The 23,516-nt window shown below is 37.3% G+C and overlaps 1 protein-coding gene across 5 annotated transcripts in view; it reads right to left on the bottom strand.

Moving 5' to 3' along the window:
• LOC122001891 (protein SAMBA-like) overlaps positions 1-14,193 on the bottom strand; it is a 68,882-nt gene extending 54,689 nt beyond the window's left edge. For 2 of the 5 annotated variants that reach the window (XM_042556866.1, XM_042556868.1), the window contains exons 1-2: positions 13,974-14,189; positions 13,692-13,802 (exon numbers count right to left, since the gene is read on the bottom strand). In XM_042556866.1, coding sequence (XP_042412800.1) covers positions 13,692-13,802; positions 13,974-14,124 — 262 coding nt within the window. In that variant the 5' untranslated portion in view covers positions 14,125-14,189. Of the gene's footprint in view, positions 1-6,096; positions 6,578-13,691; positions 13,803-13,973 lie in introns of those variants that run through there. The other 3 variants (XM_042556865.1, XM_042556869.1, XM_042556867.1) reach the window with 3 other exon arrangements.
• Positions 14,194-23,516: the final 9,323 nt, after the last annotated feature.

Here is a 23,516-nt window from a genome sequence, read left to right as displayed (position 1 = left end):
AAAATCTACCTGGCACGCAACAAGGTTGTTTTTTATTATTATTAGTTTAAACTATTCTTTTAAGAGCATGCTTGTGAAAGCAGCTAACCAGTTTTCTTTCTCCAATAAACCAATCTTGTTAGTGACGGTCAGATTAGTAGCATTCCTGTAGCAACCGAGCTGAATTTACAATAAAAAAAAGTCTTGCAATCTGTGGTTGCTTGTGTTACAATTCACCTACTAACTTAAGATCTCTGTGTACTGAAAATTATGATAAGTTCATCTTAAACCATAAGAAATCAAGTATACATCAAACTGACAACATAGAAGAAGCTCCGGCTAAACTGCAAGAATCAAACAATATTAGTGGGTGTTTTTTTCTTCATCATCAAGATGTGTTTGTTCCAACTATTTAAAAATGGATACATGAATTTTATCGCTCATTGTGCTCTAAGTAAGACAATATCATTAATAATATTTGAATTAATTAAATCATTTTTCATTACAATAATAAATGTTATCTTTGATCTGCTTCAATTCCTTGCACCTTCATATTGATCTAAAAAACAACAGCTTGGATTGCCCAGCTAGCCGCTTGCTCACTTGGATAGGGGAACCGCTTTGACTACCCATTAGGCGGTCCTCTTTTGGTGGGTCTTCTATAAAGTGGCCTAGGCAGTTCAACCAGGCAGGCTAGGCCATCCAGATGAGGTAAGTAGGTGGTCTCAGTAGTTTAATTGAAAAAAAAAAGATTCATTTCCTAAACCAGAAACTTGAATGATAACAAAAATATAAAGTGAAGAGGGTGATGATAAAAAATTTCATGAGTATTTTTTGTAATTCCCCCTCCTAGAGAGGACTTGATGCAGCACAAGCGGAGATTGAGGGTCGGGTGGTTTGGACAAGAAAAAATTGGAATGAAATGGTAAAAGGATTGTAGAAACTTAGGTATCACTCCTAAGGATTCCTAGACATCACACCATAGGGAGATTGTATAAAGAAATGTAAAAACTTAGGTATCACACCTAAGGGTTTCTATGCATTCCATATTCCAACATCACAGCAGTACACATATTTATACTAGGACTCATAAAGGACTCAAGCAACATAAATGATAGTAGATAAACTCATTGAAAACACAAAGAACTCAAAAAGACATAGAAAACTTAAAAGACTCATAAATATGCTACAATTTTCCCGGCGTGATTAAAGCATATTGGAATTGTTGGTCATTTAATGCTGACTTTTGACTTCAACCCTTAAAAACGGATAAACTTTATATCATTTCCCAAGTAGGTTTATCATCTTTTCAAGACATGCCAAATTAATAGTGGAGTTTTAAAATCTTTAATTATGAGCTTATAGACTTTTAATGGAGTTTGCCACTTGTCTTCATCAACTCTCTCCCAGTGAGAAAAACTCGTCTCTGGCGAGTTAAAAGCGTGGAATCTTTCATAAAAGTCGCATTCAAAAAGGGGTTGTATCCTTCATTTGATAAGATACTTATGATAACCGCTCTGTTCTTTAGACACAATCTGATGATCAATTACATTTTCAATGTCGTCTTTCATTGTTTGAATTGATGGCAAACGAGCATTATTTGCATTACTTGTAATAACATCTTCATGCCAAAAATATAAAGTAAGATCCTCAATGTTAAAGTTATTACTAATAGCCATGTCTGGTAGAATGGGTAGTTGTGAACCGGGTACAAAATCAAAAGCATGTTGAATTTTACGCATTGGTGGAAGCTCATTAGCTAATTCTTCTGGATCCACATCAAAAAACTCATTCAATAACATAGTGACTTTCGGAGGAAATAAGGAAGCTTCGGGAGAAAATACTGTAAAATACGGTGCCCAAATAATAAATAAATAATAAGGTTATTTGACAAATAATCTTATTGGATTTTTCAAAAAAAATTCTGGAATTAAACGGAATTCTTATGACGTGTTTTAAGGGGATCGATTATTGGTTTGCGAGAAAGCCTCCTTGGAATCCAAATTAAGTGGGAGTTGATTGAGGAGTTAACCTAGGGTTACGTTAATTAAACCCTAAGTATAAGTGATCTAGCCTTCTTCTTTAAACGCTGCATCGCCCGATTCCCTTCTCTTGCCCGATCCCGATCTCATCTCCTCTCCCATTTCCCGAATTCGCCGCAGCGCCTGCCACCGCTGCCCGACGTCGTTTTTTCCCCTTCTCCTCTCCGTGCTCTGACCACCACAATCTAATGCTCGTTCGCCCCACCCTGATGTCGGTTCCTGAGTGCCGCCTCTCCCTGATGTCGGTTCCTGAGTGCCGCCTCTCGGAGCAGCGCCATCGTCAATCTCCACTACTGCCCCTTCTTCCTTCAACCGGCTGAGTCCGAGCCCTAGCTTCATCACTGTCCATTCGTCGGATGTCGTCAGAAACAATCGGCCGCCTGTCCAAGACGAGCAAGGAGCAACGTCGAGCCCTAGCTTCCTCCCTAAGCCGATGTCGCTGATTTGATCTCTTCACTGCCTCTTTCCACCGCGAGTCGTCATCGATGCCCTAGACCTCTGGTGGGCACTCACCTTTCCTCGCGTTCCTCATCTTCGAAGAGGGAGCAATCCGTGAGCATCCCTCAGCTACATTCCAGCACCGCAACCATCGTCGCCTTCCTTGTTGCCGAAGATCATTGCAAATCCTGCCCTTTTGGTGTCGATCCCAGCTTATTGTCACTGCTTGATGTTGCTGTGAACCACCGTGGTGACTTCACTATACTAGAGAAAGTGAAGGTAATGGCTGTGGATGAATTATTGTGTTTAATCTTAATCGAGAATGTATTGATTGTGGGTTGGTTATTGGATTCATGCTAGGGTTGATTTTAGGCATCTGATTGTGTCGGACCAGCCGTGATTTGGGGGGGGGGGGGGACTCTTTGCTCTACACGGCCACATTGCTAGGCATCGGATTAAGGTAAGCTATGGTGAGTATTAAGGTTGAAGTTATTCTAGGAGTAAAATGGTGGAATTGTTGTTTAGTTGGTTAACTAAGTATTAGATGAATTATGTGTTGGATCAGTGAGTTGATTAATGAGATTTGGATTGATTATGCTGGTAGTAAATCTTAATCGGAATGAGAAAGGATTGAGGATGCTTAATCTATGTGGTTATGGATCAGAGATTCATTTATGAGTTGATTTTCCTAGTTAGGTTATTTTGGGTGATAGCATGATCATGATCAGGATATTAGAAGGATTAAACCTAATCTAATGAAGGTTATGGATTGAGTTAAACCTAACAAGATTAATGAGATTGGTTAACTATCAGATTTGGGGTTAATATTGAAATGGAATTAATGTATAGATTCCTAATCAGATTAGGGTTAAGTTAGCTAATTAGTTTATGATGGATTTAGCTAATTAGTTCCTACTTGACTAGTTATATTATACATATTGTGATCGCAGAACTTGGGTTCGGGACGAGCGTCTCGACGTGGGACTACGTGACATGATCTACGTATAAAGGCGGGTGCTTCTTGCTTTATCTCTTTAGTACATTGATCTTAGTGCATGAGCTATATTTTCGGATAATTTCTGTATTTATCTTGACTCCACTCATATTTTTCTTGTGCTTGAAGCTTATCCACTCGATCTTTGAGCTACTCATTTCTGTATCTATACAGTCGCTCGTTGTTATCCATGATATTTAGCATATACCAATTACCAGATACTAGATATTAGATATTGAATACCAGATACTAGATACCATGATTACTTATTTTGGATGTTGTATGTTTACATACCTTACTGAGCATGCTGGCTTCATGTAGTATACCTGTTTTCTGTTTATATATATATATGATAACTGCTGCATTTTACGCATCATGTCATTGCATGCATGCCGGCGACTATGTCTCCCTTGTGGTTGAGAGGGTCTTTAGCCAGGGTCGCACGCTCGGCCACTCATGGGTAGTGGTAGCTGGAGCGTGCCGCTTGTCCTGTCATGCTCTCACTCGCTTACTCATGGATAGAGATAGCTGGAGTTACGAGCAATAGGGACCCCGTCGCAGACGTAGCTAGTTAGCTACTATGCACCTGTCCATTCGGTCACTCGAGAGTAGTAGCGACCTTTGAGTGGTACAGTTGTCATCGATCCGATCTCCCGACCATACAAGGGTCATGCAGAGAGGTGGGCGGGATGACCATCCGTGCGTACGCTGTTATTATTATACCTGCTGATGTTATTGCTTATTTATACTGCTATTGCTTATTAATGCTGCTGTTGTTTACTTATGCTGATATGCTCACATAAGTTGAGATATATACTTGAGGTATGGGTTTAGACACTGGTTTGCTTATTGGTAATATGTATATACCTCACATGTTACTCATGTAGTTATGAGCAGTACTGTAGCAGGACTTTGCTACCTCTGACTTTCTATTACTAGCCTAGGATATGGTTTCAGGTATGGACACTTATTATGATTTCACTGTTGTATCTATTATTTTTCCCTACGAGACTGTATACCTTTGTATCTCTAGTTCTTTATTATGTTCATGCACTATCTGTCTATTACCCATTGAATCTTAGTACTCACCACCCCGTAAACTGGTTTATTTCGCCAAGTAGCAGGTAAAGAATTTATGGAGTCGCTTGGAGGTCCTGTTCGTCAGTCCCACGTCACATCTGTGGACGATCTTCTGGTTTTGGTTTCTTTTGCTATTTGTGTTTTGGTTTTGTGATCTTAGTATTGTAATGATTCAATGTCGACTTGGAGTTTTGTCTTGTGGTATCTTGTATTGGTTTGGTAATGTTGTGTCAAGCCGAGCCGGCTCGCAGTGAGTTGTTTTGTTCGTTTAATGTTCGTTATTTTGTGATTTCCGCTATGCTATGTTTCAGCCGAGTGAGCTGCATTATTAACTGTGTGGTTATGCTATGTTTCAACTGTGTGAGCTGCATTATTAACTGCGTGGTTATGTGTATATTCCAGCCGTATGTGGCCGATATATTTTATATATATGTATGTCTCAAATTGTCACTGGTACAGGGGAGATGCAGCCGAAATTTTTCGGTAGGGACTCCTCTGGGGCGTGACAAATACTTCTTTAACTTCTTTGATTATAAGAGCATATATAGTAGAACTTTCTCTACTTTATTTTTCTCTATCAGAATAGGAAGAGATTTTCCACTATTACTAGCATCTCGCCCTCTCTTGCTTGTATTTCTTCATTGGTTTCAATAATACTTTCTTGTTGTTGAACATGAACGTGTATGTGTTTTCCTTGCCATAATAAAGCATATCTCGATCATATAACCAAGGTCTCCCAAGAAGTATGAGTTACTTTCATAAGAATAATATCACACCAAATAGTCACTATAATTTTCACAAGAAAGAAAAATAAGGCAATGTTGTGTTACCGGAATAGTTGTGTTATCTATTCATCCGACCATGTATGGTTGGGGATAAGGCCACATAGGAAGCTTGAGGCATCCTATCATGAATGTTGAGAAAACATTCATAAAACTTCCTCCATCAATGATAAGCTTATGTGTTTGATTCCCACAACGAACCAACATCCAAAAAATAGATATCCGTCGCTAATCTTACCTTCGACTTTTGGAGTAGTAAGAATACGCCTAACAACAGTTGCTAAAGAAGTGTCTTCTTCCAAATCATCTTCAATATAAACTCCATAATCAAAAGAATTTTGCATCTCCTTCTACTCTTTGATTTTTAGCATCATCTTCATGCTCTATCCCAAAGTGTAGAACTTTTCCCGAACAATTATAAGTCATATGACCCAGACACTTGAAACATATGCTGCCCTTGTTCTTTAACTCCGTTGGTTTCAAAGTGGTTTAGAGTCACTATGCTAATTAAATGAGTTGGTGAATCCACTTTTTGTTTGCTGGTTGGTTTCATGAATTCCTTTATTCATCCCTAAAACTCCAAGCTTCTTACCAAATGAATAACTCAGATACTCCTCCATATCGAAGAGAACTTGGAAAACTTGTTCTAGGTTGTAAATTGGCTGTCTTAATAATTCTATTTGGATTTCAAACCTTAATCCAGCTTTAAACCTTACAAGAGTCTGTCTAGAATCTTCAAGAATTTGGCTCCTGGCCTTTAACTCATCAAATTTTTTGCATATACTCAAATAAATGATTCTGCTTTAAATTAATAAGCTGATCACATAATTTGTCATAGCAATTTGTAGGCAAATACTTCTCTCATTGTTTAACTTTCATCTCTTGCCATGAGTTGATTAGTTGTTGCCCTAATCTCCTTATGTCTGCTTCAACACCAATCCACCATATTTTTGCTAAACCCACGAGCTTCATTTGAGCAAACCTTACGATCATCTGACATGTTGTACCAATCAAAATATTTTCTATTGATGCAAGTCAATCAGCAAATAAAATGGGGTTCACTTTTCCTTTGAAATCTAGCACCTCAGTTCAAACTGTCTTCATGATATCTCCAGCAACATCTTGGTAATTATTTTCTGCTTCAATAAATCCTCTAGCCCACTCAGAAAAAGGTTGATGTTGTTGAGGTGTTGGAATCCCGTCTTGAATCAAGTTGTTCTTTACTTGAGATGTTTCTCCATGCTCTCCTTGGACTTGATCACCTTTAGATTGAGAAATCATGACTTCAACACCATATAGACAAATTTGCATGCCATCAAGTTGCTCCATCATGCGAATAAGTATCTCATCACATTGATTATAAGTAACTTTCCTCTAAAACTCCTCCGGGATCTTGTAGACATATTAAAGCCCTAAGGCTATGATACCAAATGATGCAGCATAACCGGAGATTGAGGGTTGGGTGGTTTGGGAAGTAGAAATTTAGAATGAAATGGTAAAGGGATTGTAGAAACTTAGGTATCACACCTAAGGATTCCTAGGCATCACACCATAGGGAGATTGTATAAAGAAATGTAGAAACTTAGATATCACACCTAAGGATTCCTAGGCATCATCGCAAGTTGATGGAGACAAGTGGCAAACTCCATTAAAAGTCTGAGCATAGAAATAAAGATTCTAAAACTCCACTATTAATTTGGCATGTCTTGGAAGACGTTAAACCTACTTCGGAAATAATATAAAGTTCATCAATTCCTAAGGTTTGAAGTCAAAAGCCAGCATTAAATGACCAACAACTCCAATATACTTTAATCATGCTTGGAAAATTGTAGCATATTTATGAGTCTTTTAAGTTTCCTATATGCGAGTCTTTTAAGTTTCCTATATGTCTTTATGAGTCCTTTGTGTTTTCAATGTGTTTATGTACTAGCATTTAGGTTGCTTGAGTCCTTTATGAGTCCTAGTATAAATATATGTACTGCTGTAATATTGGCATATGGAATAGATATCAAGTTTTGAGAGTTCTCTTTGGTTGTGTGATACAATCTTCCTATAGTGTGATGCCTAAGAACCCTCAGGTGTGATGCCTAATTTTCTACATTTCTTTATACAATCCCTAGCACTTCAATCCAAATTTCGACTTCCCAAACCACCCAGCCCTCAATCTCCGCTTGTGCTACATAGACTAACTATTATGATGAATTGACTATAAGTTATTCACGTTAGTAAATTTTGATATTGTAGCATGATACTAGTTAACAAGCAATTTAATTGGATGGTGAATTGGTTATATTGTTGTGCAATATGTTCTTTTGAAATATATAAATATGGTTATATGAACTTTGTGTTTAGTTATAACATTTTTGATAGGATCATTAAATGCACATTGTTATGTGCTTATATATTTTAGTGTATTATCTGTTCCTTTTACAAGTTGCATTATGAAATATAATGAATTTTGTTGTAAGTAGGTGTTTACTTATCATGTATCACTTGATTGTGATGTAAATGTTTATATTCTTTAGTGTTGGTCATTTTTAATGTCAATTTCAATCATTTTACTTTAATATTACTTTAATGTCTATGGTCCAGTATCTTGCCTAAGCCATTGCCTATGCGCAATGCAATAGGTGAATTGCCTACCACTTGAAATCGCCTTCATTCGACTATTTTAATTATAGATCCTTAGGAATATGTCCATATCTAGATATCATCAGTCAGAGAAGATCCTAATTGCTGTAACTACTGCATATTTTATTTTATCCTCTAACAATTTCACATATACATCTTTGTAAAATCATCTCTGCTAAAGTAACTTTTATTACATGTTACTTACTAATAACCCAACATATTGATTCATAATGTGTAATGAGATGCACCATAATATTATTAATATATTCTCTTTTTAGCCTAAGAGGGGCACGGCAATCGCATAAGATTCTAGAAGCTTGTTGATATCCCTTTATTGTTTCCATAAAAAAAAATTTACTGAAACTACATTTTGCATATTTCAATTCTGTTTTACTCATCTTAAAAGCTAACTTTTTATCCACAATTTAAGCTTCAAGTTTTAATCCAATTATGTTCTCTTAAATTAATACAATATCATTTGCCAAGAGACTTATCTTGCATGTGATTGATTATTTCGTCTAGTAATAACGTTAAAAGATAGAGACTTAGAGTTGGCTTTTATGCAAAATTACAATCATAAGCATATGATTTGTCACATATGGTAGACTTTAACACTAATATAATAATGTCATCATATATATAATTACTTGATATAAGCTGTAGAGGAGAGAGTGAATTCACTCTTTGTTCTTACCTAAGTGTGCGCTGGATGGGGATATGGGGATATAGAAAGATGTGTTGGGTCAATACTTCTCATTGAAGACCAGGGCTTGTACACTTATTAGAGCTCGATGAGCTCACGCGACGAGAACTTATAATATATTCCTGTCTTCTTTAAACCCAAATCCCCACCAGAATAGTTATCTCCACCACAATAATTGTCTAGAGACTTTATCATAAGCTTTTACTAAAACGAATAAAAATCATATGTATTATTACCCTATGTTTTTCTTATTAGTTGTCTTATCAACTAAATAACATCTATGGTTGATCTTTCAACATGCAACCAAATAGATTTTCAAAAATGGTTGTCTCATATCTTATTTTCCTCTTGATAACCCTTCCTCAAAGTATCATGGTAAACTCATCAACTTGATTTCTTTATAACTAGAACAATATTGAATAGTACTTATGCATAGGTACTAATTACTTCATTTTCAGCATCACAACTTGGTTACCAAAGTCTACTTTTCCAATCTCTAGGTTTAGCAATTTGATAAATATCTTACTCTCATTCTTAATTCCTAGATTATCATGAATTTATTATATGTTTTATTTTTTTCTATACGTATAAAATTTTTCCTTGATTTTAGCTATTGTATACCTGTCTGAATTATCTTCACTACTACAATTTTATAGATCTTTAAAATACAACTCCGTTAAACTAATATCCTTTTGAACATCCTCACACTATCACCAACTTTACTTGTATTATTTTACCTGGATGTAGCTACTTGATCTTATTTGGCATCATAATCTATATAATATCGGCATTACCTAATTCTTCAGTGCAAACTTCTTCTTTCATAAATTATATTATTATCCTCAAAATTCCACCATCTAATTCTTGTAAAATTACAAACTTTTTTATACTTACATTTTCTAACACCCATATCTAATACTATTAGTTGGCGTTATTTTGTCAAGCATACCTCAGAAACTACCTTATATGTTTACATATAACTCTATCTACCTTTATATAAAGAAAAAAAAAATTGACTATCGTTATTGCCACCCTTCATGAAAAATGAAAAGCCGCCTTTTAATGGTTTATGTTTACAAGTATTTAACTCAAGTTATTCTCCTCAGATACATCACTTTGAATAGCGCATTTCCTAGTTCTAGCATAACCTGTCTGAAATTTGGATACCAGTAGGAACGCTATCTGTGCAAAAATGTACTAACTGCATACAAACAACAACATTCTTTCAAGATAAAGCATCTAACATCGAAGTTAGCATCAGAAAACCTTAGAGAATCTATTTGGCATTATATTACAGTTGTTCTACATAGTTTTCCTTCTATTCTCTTCCACATTCTCAACTTTTCCATTTTGGTGCATGAAATTTGCATTAACCCTAAAGAAACTATGCTCACTGTGGGAAATTATGATGACATGCACTTCGACAGATGATTTAGTTACTACCTTACGATAAGGGACATCTCTTTCATGCCAACAAAAAAATGGCTTCAAGTAATAGCTCCTTTATTTATTTTATTGTACTTAAAACAAGAACCTTAGGATTATAAAATAACTCTGATCTAATACTGCCTAATTTATTTATGACAATATTGATGTTTATAACATTTACTAACCAATTATAAGACATAAGAATGCAAAGAAAAAAATAATCAGAAAACAACATTACATTTTAAAGAACATATGAAAAGATCTGTTCAAATTACTTGTTCAGAACATATTGTACTAACCACCAAAATCTATTACTAAATCCACCACAGGGCAAAGCAAAGCATCCTTATATGCAATGCCTGTTAGAACCCCAAGTGGTCTGAACCACAACTATTTTGATGTGTTGTGAAACTAGCCTAAGATTAGGTTTTGCTTGTGTCACTAACTTGTGTGTCTAAATGTACAAGAACTTAGGAGAACACACAGGTACCCGATGACTCAAGTTCCGGTTAAGTATGGTGAAAGGTGGTATGGGGCACCTAAGGGACCGAAAAGGACAAGAAGCATAGAAGATGGAGGACCTTGATAGAAGATGCGAGCGAGCGTGAAGGATGGCACCGGAAGAGAACCAACGGGTTCGGTGAATTCAAGGAATGAGAAGCTATGAAAAAGTACTCCGGCATCCAAGGCACGCGAAGCCAAGAGGAAGCATGCGCAACGTAAGCTAGTGAGACAGAATTGAATGAACTCTAAACCGGAAGAGGGTATAATATTGCTGGTGCAATCGTCCTCGGATCAAGGTTGACCAGTTTGACTAAGCTCGAGTTGATCCGAGTTTGAGTTTCGATGTTCGACAATATATGAGAGAAAAGTCAAGTAGGTCAAGGAAAACCGGATACTTGACCAAGAAAGCTCTAATTAAAAGTTAGACAACAGAAAGTCCGAACTAGAGGTTAGGTAACGACGGAAAGTCCTAACTAGAGACTAGGCAAGGTAATGGAAGTCCTACCGAGGCTAGGCAGTGGAAGACCTAGTTGGGAACTAGGCAATGGAAGTTCTAGCGGAGCTAGGCAGTGGAAGACCTAATTGGTTACTAGGCAATGAAAGTTCTAGCAAGGCTAGGCAGTGGAAAAATCTAAATGGGCAGAACCGGACATTTGGCACGAGATGGTAAATCCAAGTGGGTCATGAAGGACCGGACACTTGGCACGAGACGGTAAGTCCAAATGGGTCACAGGTTGACCAGACGCTTGGTAAAGAAGCTTGGCAGATTAAGGGTGACTGGATGATAAGCAACGGGAAGTCTCAACAGGTCATGTACGATTGGATGTTGTGCAATAGAAGTCTTGGTAGGTTGAGGTCAACCGGATACCAAACAAGACGTGAATTCAGCCTCGAAAAGGCTAAAATTAGAGTTAGTAATTGATTGTCAGGTAGAGGAATTGAATGACAAGCCCTAAGCAATCAATTAGGAGTGAGCCTAATCGATTAGGAGACATTTTCCAACCTGAGAGGTACCCTCGAAAAGGGGGTTTCGTGGAGTTTCTTTAAGACCGGTTTATGAGTGTTTAGGAGATAAGTGTAGTTGCATTTCCTACCACCAGAGGTAATTGAAAGCAAGAAAACAGCAAGAAAAGCAAGGTTCATGTTGTAAAATCGTTTTTCGATTTCCTTTGTAATTTTGTTTGTGTTTCTGGTTTGTATTCTTGCATTCGAGCTTGTACAAGACTTCTCCACCTCCGAAAAGTTTTCGAGAAACAGGCATTCATAATGGAGTTGTGAGTGTGAGGAGTGAACCTTTGAATTAGTGAGGTGGATACCAAGTAAAATCCAAGTGTTAGCATTGTAGAGTCTTCGCTTCAAGTTTTTCGCTGCAACATCAATGTTTGAAGAAGCAATGCGAGCTATTCAACCCCCTCTAGCCCATACGTGTCCTAACAGACTCAACTCTAAGCGGATACATGGACATAGACATAGTCGACTAAGTCAGGAAGTTTGCACGACTGGATCTTCCAATAGACCGGATAAGTGGTTCAGCCAACCATTGCAAGAGACAAGATATTATCTATCTGCAGGACATAAGGAAGATTGGTCAACTGATCAGGCAACCGAAAGCCACGTGGAAGCTGATCCGGCAGTGAAGATCCGATGTAAGTGGATCGAGTGACCAAAGATAAGGATTTTGCAATTGGAGGATAGGTGGCAGCAGATCCGAAAAAGTCATCCAAAGTTGATAAATTTCGGTCGACCAATAAGTGATAAGGTCAACCAAATTGATGCCACATCAGTAAAGGGATGAGTGAGGACCGACGAGAGGATAAGTATTATCTGCCATGTCATCAATTTTCGATCGACCGAACAGTCTATCCGATCAACCGAACGAGCCACGTAAGCAGCTCAACTAGAGGCTATAAAAGGAGGCAAGGAGCTCTATTCAAAATACAACACACTCGATTACATTCTACTTCTTTGTTCCTCTATCTTTTACTTGTACACAATTGTTCTAAACCGGTACTTTACCAAGGAGGAGAAAGTTAGCGGACAGACGCTCAACTGTGCATAAGGACTTGGACATAGCACCCTAAGGGGTTGTGAACCAAGTAAATATTTGTGTCCCCTTGTCTGATGTTTATGTTTATTTTTATTGCTTAATGTGTGTATGTCCTTGTTAAGCCGTTAGCAAGAGAAATAGATTGTTTTAATTGCAGGTTCGCTATTCACCCCTCCCCTCTAGCAATCTGAACCACTTCCGCGGCACCAACAATGTCAATTCAAATTAATAACATAAAGATACAAAAAGGTTATTCACGGGAAGTTTTCTTAGTAAGGCCTGAAGCGATTATCCAATGAGATCAGGAGAAACTTCTATATTTTAATGACCTTAACATAAATAATTGAATAAGTTAGTTTGAGAATGAAATTTTCAACGAATCTAAAATTTTTCTGAAGCCAATGCCACCATGCCATAATAGAATAGGGAAATAAATTAGCATTCCATCTAAAGAATTTAACTGCTGATTTCTTGTTCTTCTATAACAGAATAGTGCATTAGCTAATCAAGAAGAGCATTGCTAGCGAACCCAATATGGCATCTAATAGGTTGACAACATAGTGCATGTCCTAGAAAACTGCTAAATGTGGGCGAAAAATAAAGAATCTCTCCTTAGCAGTAGATGTTAATTGATATTTGTGGGTTCTTAGCTTGGAAACCATGAACCTGCTAGCATTCAAAAGGGTTTGACTGTGGCATTCTCTGTCATGTTCCTTTGGACTAGCTAATTGAGTTTAAAGATTGTCCTAACTAATACGTATCATTGAGACAATCAAACTTACCAAATTTAGATTATTCAAAGAAGGCACCGAAATGATTGATAAAATTGTCATGCCATCAAACTCTTCACAAAAAAAGTATTCAAATTTTCCTATGTTGAAGATATAAAATGAAACATTTGGCTAAAAAATAGGGGTCAGAGTTCCAACGTTGAACCCTGACAACTCCAAGTTGAATCTAGACGTGCTTGTGCCATACCAACTTGTTGAAAGAAAATATAAGGAAACGGCAGAAAAACACCGGTTTTAAGTTGTTCAGCAAACGACTTAAAAGGAAGGCATACCTGGCCGTGAAATGCGTTGGATTTGAGACCGAGGGCCAGCAAACATCCAGGCGTCTTCGTCCAATGATTTCACTTCCTTCTGAAGCGCCTCCATCAGTTCTGACTTCAATGCTTTATTACCGCCAGAAAATAACAAATTTTGAGGAAAAAAAAAAGTCATCCAAGGAAAGTGCCAGGCGAGTTTCAGGAGACACAGAGGAAAATATTTAGGAAACCCTAAATTTGATGGCAAGAGAGCACGAAAGAGGAAAAAAAACGGAAGAGAAATATGCGATTGATCACCAGCGAGGGCTTCGTCCTTGCGTTCATATGCGGAGAAGATGGCATCCGGCGGTAATTGGTAAGGGCCAGGGGACTCATCGACGAAGCCGCCAACCCCGCAGCCCTGGCCGACGCTCGTCGCCGAGACTGACGATCTCGCCGGGGAACTCATTGCCACTGGATTCGAGTCTGAACTAAATCCCTCGGGACTTGTTATCCGAGACCTAGGGCCGCTTTTCTAACGTTTTTTTTTAATATTTAGAGCAATTTAAAATTGGCAAAAAAAAAACGCCCAAAAATATAGAGAAGCATCACGCACCCTTTCATCATTAATTTTATTTTGAAAGTAACTTTTGGCCAGATTATTGTAAAATAAATATGGAACGCGGTATTAACGGTCCCTGTAACGGTCTCACATGAGGGGCGGTTTCATAAGAGCATAGATAGTAAACTCATGACAAGATCTCTAGGATTGTCCCATTAGCTTATCATCTCTAGCTAAAATATTATTGTACCAACTACTGGTAGTTGCAATTCAAATCTTTTGTCTCGAAAATTTGTCTGTCCCTCTGTCCCACGCAGATAACAACAAGGTTACACAGTGTTTCTCGTGAGAAACACGTGACGCGGACGAACAATTTACTTTCGCCGAAAACCGCTTCTGCGAAAACCTCTTCGCGACTTGTCCCTCTCTGTACCCTAACCTTCCTGTGCCCTAACCTTCCTCCCTCCCACGGTCCCGTTGTCCCTCCGAAGCCCCGTCGGTGCGAAATCCCGGCGTCTTCCAAGTGTCGACGGCAACAGGCAGCACCCTCGAGGCCCCGCCCTTCAACTTCCAGTCCATCACCTTCCTGTGCCCTAACCTTCCTCCCTCCCACGGTCCCACTGTCCCTCCGAAGCCCCGCCAGTGCGAAATCCCGCCGTCTTCCAAGTGTCGACGGCAACAGTGATCCCAACGAGGTGTCGCCCTTCTCCTTCCCACCTTCGACGCGACTCCTTCCCACCTTAGACAGGTGCAGGCAGCACCCCACCCCACCAGTTCGAAGATCTTGCTAAGTCTCTGCCTTTCAGGTATGATGGTTCTAGCAAATTCAAATGCATTGCTTCAATTCTTTACCCGATTTATGGCACGTTAATGCTGGAATCTGTGTTCTTAATTTGTGTTGTGTTTCTGTATCTGTTTCTTATGTCAATTACTTCCTTCATATGTTGATCATATAAGACAGTTTCAAGTTCTCTGGCATTAATGCAACAGTTTTCTCTCATATCACATATATAGTGCATCCATTTCTTAATAAAGACTAGGATCACTTCTGAATTTTCAAGATTTAAGTGCAAAACGAAATAGCTTTTTGTTTCTGTTTAAGGAATTCAATTTGCACTTTCTCTTTCTCTTTCTGTTTCTTGTGTCAATTTGTACTTGTGCTAATTCCTTGGTCAAAAATATGATCTATAGGAGATTATATACTTCTGAGTTGCCAATTTCTGTGCCAATTTACACAGAAATATGATCTGTAATTTCTATGCCAATTTGCACTTCAGCAAATGCTTCTGAGTTGCCTCCATGTAAGAGAATAAGTTCTGACCATGCAGCAGGTTGTCAATATAATCACATTTCAATCTGCTCAAAACTGGCTTCTTGTTTTTCATAATAGTTGGTGAGAAAGCAACATAAATATATTTACGAGCAAAGGTGTTTTTTCTGAGATTGTGTTCAGAGAAGGGTCTCAAAATTATGTAGAGAGATTCTAATTTGAGATTTGAACTTCTGATATATATATATATCATACACACTTCTCTTTAATTGATAATTTAGATCTTGTCTGTGTTGCTTGAAAAAAATGAGTTCATACAATTTTTTAAAATTCTCAAGGGTTTACTACAAGCAGAGGTATTGATAGGAAATTTCGACCCATCTTGGATCAGTAACATAGAGCTGATTGGAATAATAATAGCATGTAAATATTGTTGATTGGTTCTAGCCAGTGTTTTCTTGACATGATGGCCCTACAATATGATATGTGTAACCATTATCTATAACCATTTTGTCATCACATTGTAGAATTTGCATTGTGATATGTGTAAAAAAATATATACATCTCTTGATTGTTTTTTTTTTGTTCAGGATCAAGGTAATTATCATGGAGTTGTCGTTGGTTGAATCTACGAGTTGTCGTAGGTTGAATTTTGATGTAAACGAAGACTGTCGGGATAATGAGTTTGATGTTATTGATGAGGGTACAGACTCTACCATGTTATTGATGAATTCTGGCACATCTATCATAGAAGAATTGATGCCAAAAATCGGTATGGAATTTAAGACAAAAGAGGATGCCTATGAATTTTATTTGAAATATTCTAAACAAGTTGGATTTGGCATAAGGAGTAAAAGCCACAATGATAAATCGGGTAAATTAGTTGGCAAGATTTTTTGTTGTTGTGCACAAGGAAAAAGGGGAAAAGACAAACGGAATGTTTATGTGAAATCTCATCGTCCTGAAACAAGGTTTGGTTGTGAGGCTAAAATGAAGATTAGTTGTCGAAAAAATGGCAACTTGAGTGTGGAGCAATTTATTAAAGAGCATAATCATTATCTTTCAAGTCCAAACAAAACTCACCTCTACAGAAGTCATAGGAATATATCTTCTTCTGCTGCAATACAAATTGAGATGGCAAGTGATGTGGGAATCCCCCAAAAGCATCTCATGATCTTATGGTGAAACAAGTTGGTGGGAGGGAGAATTTAGGTTTTATTCCTCAAGATTACAACAACTACTTGCGATCCAAAAGAACAAGAAATATTAGAGTTGGTGATACAGGAGGTGTATTGGAATATTTGCAGAAAATGCAATTTGATGATCCTAATTTTTTTTTATGCTATTCAAGTTGATAAAAATGATTTGATAACTAATATTTTTTGGTGTGATGCTAAGATGAGAGCTGATTATGACAATTTTGGAGATGTTGTTTGCTTTGACACAACCTACAAGAAGAACAATGAAGGTCATCCAATTGCGTTGTTTGTAGGTGTTAATCATCATAAGCAATCCATAATTTTTGGTGCAGCTTTATTGTATGATGAAACATTTTTGACATTCGAGTGGTTGTTTGATACATTTACTAAAACTATGTGTGAGAAAAAACCAATAACTATTCTTATAGATTAAGATGCAGCAATGGCAAAGGCTTTGACTTCCAGATGGCCTGAAACACATCATCGTTTGTGTATTTGACACATTTATCAAAATGCGGCAATACATTTGAGTGGAGTTTTTTCTGAGTTCAAAGGGTTTACCAAAGATTTTTCCTTATGTATATATGATTTTGACGAAGAAAAAGATTTTATTTCAGCTTGGAACATGATGTTGACCAAGTATGGACTTGAAGACAATGATTGGTTGAGACGTATGTTTTGCATAAAAGAAAAATGGGCTTTAGTATATGGACGACATGTTTTGTGCAGATATGACTACAACCCAAAGAAGTGAGAGCATGAATAGTATTCTGAAAAGGTACGTCACTTATCAACACAAGTTTTTAGACTTTTTCAATCACTTCCAAAGACTGCTTGATGATCGTCGATATGAGGAGTTAAAAGCTGATTTTAGATCAAATACAAGTGTTCTATGTCTATTGTATCCAATTAAAATTTTAAAGCATGCATGTAGTATTTATACTCCTGAGGCATACAAGTGTTTTGAACAAGAGTGGTACAAATATCATGATTCTATTATACAAATTTGTGAGGATGTTGGATCACATACAAAATACAAAGTTACTTCTCACAAAAAGAGTTACCATCATATAGTTACACTTTATTCATGGGGTCAAAAGATTGAGTGCGGTTGTAGAAAATATGATTTTGGTGGGATTTTGTGTTCTCATATTTTGAAAGTATTTACGATGAAAAATATCATGAAAATCCCAAGTGAGTATATATTGAAAAGGTGGACCCGAAAAGTAAAAGATGGATACTTTGGAGTTATTGATTCAATTGCAAACAAAGGTAGTTTGGATCCAAAAACTTGCAACAATATGTGATATAAAGAATTGAGTGGATTATATGTTCAACTGGTTACCAAGGCAGTAGAGAGGGAAGACACTTACAAGGTTGTTAAAGATGGTTTGTTGAGTATGCTTCAAATGGTGGATGAGAGGTTACAATTTAATGAACCAACTGTTCAACACTCTATTGTTGAAATTGCCGAAGGAAACTCTCTTAGAGTCAAAGGAATTAAAACAAAGAAGAAAGCAGTTTCAGGTAAGAGATTGAAAAGTGGCTTAGATAGGATTTCAAAGAAAAGAAAAGAAAAGCGAAAAGGAAAAATAACCAAACTTCAACCATTGTTAAGGTTTCACCCCCTTTCTTATTAAAGTGTTGTTTATTTGTTGTCATTTCATATTTGAGAAAAAATATAGAATTAAATCATTCTATTTTTTTTTTTTTTTGTATACTAGGCTATAGAAGAGCATTATGAAGTATATCTAGCATGCCTAGTGTTGAAGGTTTGAGTATGGCCGAAACTCAATTTCAACCACTTTTGTCAACACAACTATCTCAGGTTCACTCTGATATTGGTTATTTTCAGACAAATAACCGGGGATGATGGTAAGAAACTAACTCTTCTAATGGAGTTTATGATATTATGCTGTTGATGATATTATCCTGCATATTATGATATTATCACTCTGATATTATGCTGTCAACACAACTAATCTTCATGTTCCCTTTGCATTTCATCCTTTGCTCCATTTTGCATTTGCAAAGTCAACATTGTTTATGATATTATGCTGTTGATTCTGAACCATATATGGCTTATATTGCTTTCCATCTATTTTTTTCTCTCCAGGGACATCAATTGTGTGGATGTTACTATAATGGAATGCGGGTCAACAAAAAGTGATTAATGTCAAATTAGGTATATGTTTCTATTATGTTATATTAGCATGCATTGATGTATACAAAGATAATTATTTCCTAATTGTGAATATCTTATTTTTGCACATCGCAGGCCGGAGCAGGGTTATTCTTACGCAACAAAGAGTGATTGATGTCTTCTTTCCATTCTAAAGCATGTAAAACTATGTTCTAGTAACTAAAACGACATTTGTAAAATATACATATTTCTTGCTATTTCGTTAACTATGAGTCTGCAATTTTGGTTGTGATTGAATTGTATTTCTATATATTTGTGTGAAAGTCAGTGATAGCAATAGTATGTACATCAAAAAAAAATACCGTTGGATGTGTGGAACTAAAGTGTTTCTTGCTATCATCTTCCGAGGTCTTCAGAAGTATCATAGTCAATATAGAAAGTATGGTCTTATACTCTCATTTACCTTGTGATAGAATAGTGTGTATAACATATATGGACGAAAGCTACCAATGCTTGAGATGGCATGCACCTCTCTGTAGTATCAGTAGTGTAGAGAGAGTCACATATCCTATTATCTGATAGAATAGTGCATGTAGCATGAAGATTGAAGTGTGTTGTGGTGAGACGTAAGTAAAAATGATGATAAGTTATAGCCATTGATATAAAATGCAGTGTCATATTAATACAATGAGTTGGGTCCCAATAATATACTAAGATAAGGTTGTATAATTTACATTGTATAAGTGTCATGGTTGTATAGGATCACATTATGTTAGTTTGCATTGGTTGTAATATGATCAATACCATCAGATGATTGCATCCGAGTTTAAGCTGTCACTGCATTCTCAGTGTCAATTGTGATAGCACTTTAAACGTTTACCCTATATTTTGCATACATTTATATATATCCTTGGCAATCACAACTTGCCATCGTTAGATTGAGTGACAACATATTGCTATAGGTGAAGAAAAACCCACTCAAACAAAACAAGTTTAGAAAATACAATACTATAATGAGAACAAGTAGCGATTTAGACATGGATAAGCAAAGATAATATCATAACATCATTTGTTGACATACAAAGCTAACTCAAGAATACATCACTAATATCCATCCATAAACAAAAAAAATACATGTCAATATCATCCATAATTATATTTCTTTGTCACATTACTACTAAATCAAACCAACTAACAAACAAAACAAATATACAGCCAAAAGAAATAAGTCCACTATCACTAATATCCAAACTATAAGCAGTACATTCCAATTTCTCATATTGTGCCCAGGATAAGAAATGTATTCACTTCCTACCCTCGGCTCTACTCTTGGCAACATCCTTGAATGTATATCACTAGTGTCTTCATTGAGTCTAGTATCAGACTTCACCCACTTTAACCATCCATGTTGCTTACATCTATAATATAGTCTTCCTAGGTTGTTGATTGATCTAGAGACTAGCACCAATGCTCTTAGTCCGCAGAACCTGCATTGTACATTTTCAAATTTAGTATGGTCGATGCTACTGTTACTTGATGATGTCATTCAACAGCAACCTAAAAAATAAAATTCAACCAAATTAGAGCTAATTAAGAGAACCCCATCAGAGTTCGAAATTAGACAAATTGAATCTTCAAAGTAAAGGAAAAATATCTTCTAATTTATGTGCAACTTATAATGATGTACCTCATTATGGTAAGCATGCTAGTGTTTTCAATGAGCTCAACTAGTCCATTCAGTGAATCCTTAATTTCCAAAGAATTTTGTGTTTCCAAAATCAACTTTTTTTTCAGAGAATTTTACATTGCATGGATATGAAAAACAAAAACCTGTACATCCTCAACAATAACGTCAAATTTTTGTCTCCTAGAAGCTATAGCCTAGAGGAAAGGATGTATAAAAATGTATAAACAAATAACTGTTTGTATGTTGTCACTCAATCAAACAAAATAAAAATCTCATATTAAGCTCTTTATATGTTCTAATGGCATAGAACCGACCACATTTCTTATGCTCATGAGCAAAGAATATGATGACATGTTCAGACCGCAATGGACTAAAAGTTGGATCATAGAAACAACATATAGATAGTTAATGAAGTAATACGAACTCTGGAAAAAGGTCATGAAGTATGTATGCAGCTCTTGTTCAATATTCCATCATACCTGAAAGGCGGAGACTTAGCAGGATTTTCGAACTGGTGGGGTGGGGTGCTGCCTGCACCTGTCGAAGGTGAGAAGGAGTCGCGTCGAAGGTGGGAAGGAGAAGGGCGGCGCCTCGTTGGGATCACTATTGCCGTCGACACTTGGAAGACGTCGGGATTTCACACCGGCGGGGCTTCGGAGGGACAGGGGAGCTGTGGGAGTGAGGAAGGGTTAGGGCACAGAGATGGGCTGGAAGTTGAAGGGCGAGGCCTTGAGGGTGCTGCCTGTTGCCGTCGACACTTGGAAGACGCCAGGATTTCGCACCGACGAGACTTCGAAGGGACAGCGGGACCGTGGGAGGAAGGAAGGGTTAGGGCACAAAGATGGACTGGAAGTTGAAGGGCGGGGCCTCGAGGGTGTTGCCTGTTACCGTTGACACTTGGAAGACACCGGGATTTCGCACCGGCGAGGCTTCAGAGGGACAACGGGACCGTGGGAGGGAGGAAGGTTAGGGCACAGAGAAGGACAAGTCGCAAGAGGTTTTCGCAGAAGAGGTTTTCGACGAAAGTAAATTGTTTGTTTGCGTCACATGTTTCTCACGAGAAACACTGTGTAACCTTGTCGTTATCTGCATGGGACAGAGGGACAGACAAATTTTCGGGATAGAAGATTTGAACTGTGGTAGTTGCTATAACCCGAAGAAGCTATCTCCAGGATCATGATATCGTGATAAGATATTCAGGTTGACATCCAGATATTCACGATTCGAACTTCAACTATGATATATTTATAGAAATTTTTCCTCCAAATAAGAAGTGTAATCAAAGGATACTGAACTTCTGGACTAGTCACCGCGTGCGCTTCCCGATTTATCTTGGTGGTTGGTGGGAAACTTTCGTAGGACCGAACCGGTCACTCCAGAGATAGTCAATGAGACTAACTAGGATTATCATTTTGTTTATAACATGAAGAAGTTGTCCCCGGGGCTATGGTGTTGCGGTGGGACATCTAGGTTGGCACATAGACACCCGTAGTTTGAACCCCAGCTACGGCATATTTGTATGAATTTTTCCTCCAAATAAGGAGTGTAATCAAAGGATGTTGGACTTCTAGGTTGGCTGCTGCATGCGTTTCCCGATTTACCCTTGTGACCGGTGGGAAACTTAAATGGGACCGGGTCGGTCACCCTAGGGATAGTCAATGAGACTAACTGGGATTATTATTTTTTGCTGGACTTCTGAGCTGGCCGCTGCGTGCGCTTCTTGATTTACCCTGGTGGTCGGTGGGAAACTTTCGTGGGACCGGACCGGTCATCCCAGGGATAGTCAATGAAGCTAACTGGGATTATCATTTTTTTATAACATGAAAAAGTTGTCCCTAGATTATAATATTATGATAGAATAATTAGGTTATCATCTAGGTATCTACGATTCAATCTTTAGCTATGGAGTATTTATAAAAAAAAAAAAACTGCAAATGAAAGGCGCAGCTAAAGATGCTTAACTTAGAGTCAGGAGTTTGTTTCAAAACTATTAGATAATTCTAAATGGATCAAAAATTGAAAAACAATTAGTAATTTACATTGTTAGTCCTAAATTGGTCTAAAATTGATAATCATTTTTTAAAGTAATGTACGTATCCAACTTTTAAATTGGTTAATCTTAAACGTGACATCAAAGTTTTTTACTAGCTATCAAAATAAATTTCAGAAGTGCCAAATGACCTCATAATTGCCTTCAGACTTTCTAGAATTAATTAGCGGAAAAAATGTTCTAATTGGAAATTGATCATAGATGATTCGGTTGGTATTACTATTATCTTATCCACTTAGGTTATGCCCCCGGATTAGAATTGGTCATCATTAGAGCAAAAAGTAAAATCGTCATCTTAATGGCCCTTTCAGGATTATCTCATACTCTCAAGAAGGGGGTAAATTACGGGAGACATTTGCCCTAGCGCAATAGTCTTTTGCATGAGGGAGGTCAGACACCTAACGAAGTAATTTACATCCGTTGGGAATTAACCCTAAAACCTATTAGAGCAACCACTTATACATATACCAACTACATTAATCCGTGGAGGCTTACAATTGATCATTATTAGCCATAAAAAGATAAAATCATCACCTCAACGAAATGACCTCTCACTGTATGGAAGGGAGATAAATTACGAAAAATTTCACTCGACAATAACAATGCATGTAAAGAGAGGCCGAAACAACCAATAGGACATTCTGCATTATTGAAAATCAATCTCAGACATATTAACAATAACACCAACTAATTATGTAGGCATCTATCATCAATGACTAACTTATGGATGTGACATGCTCTATTATTAGCCCTAGCAATTGTTTGTGTCAATCGAAAAGTTTGCAAATACCAGACAACAATGTCGAGGGAGGACCATAATTTATAGAGATTCTGTGCAAATTAGGAGTTTGTGGATGTAACTTTAAAGCTCACGATGAGCCTCATTTCAATATGATATTTAGATAGCATCAATGTTGCATTAGAGACTAAATTCACATGGGAGCTAACTT

The sequence above is a fragment of the Zingiber officinale genome, chromosome 7A (genome assembly GCF_018446385.1).
Source record: "Zingiber officinale cultivar Zhangliang chromosome 7A, Zo_v1.1, whole genome shotgun sequence".
In the NCBI taxonomy this organism is placed as follows: domain Eukaryota; kingdom Viridiplantae; phylum Streptophyta; class Magnoliopsida; order Zingiberales; family Zingiberaceae; genus Zingiber; species Zingiber officinale.
This window is presented reverse-complemented; position numbering and strand designations above follow the sequence as displayed.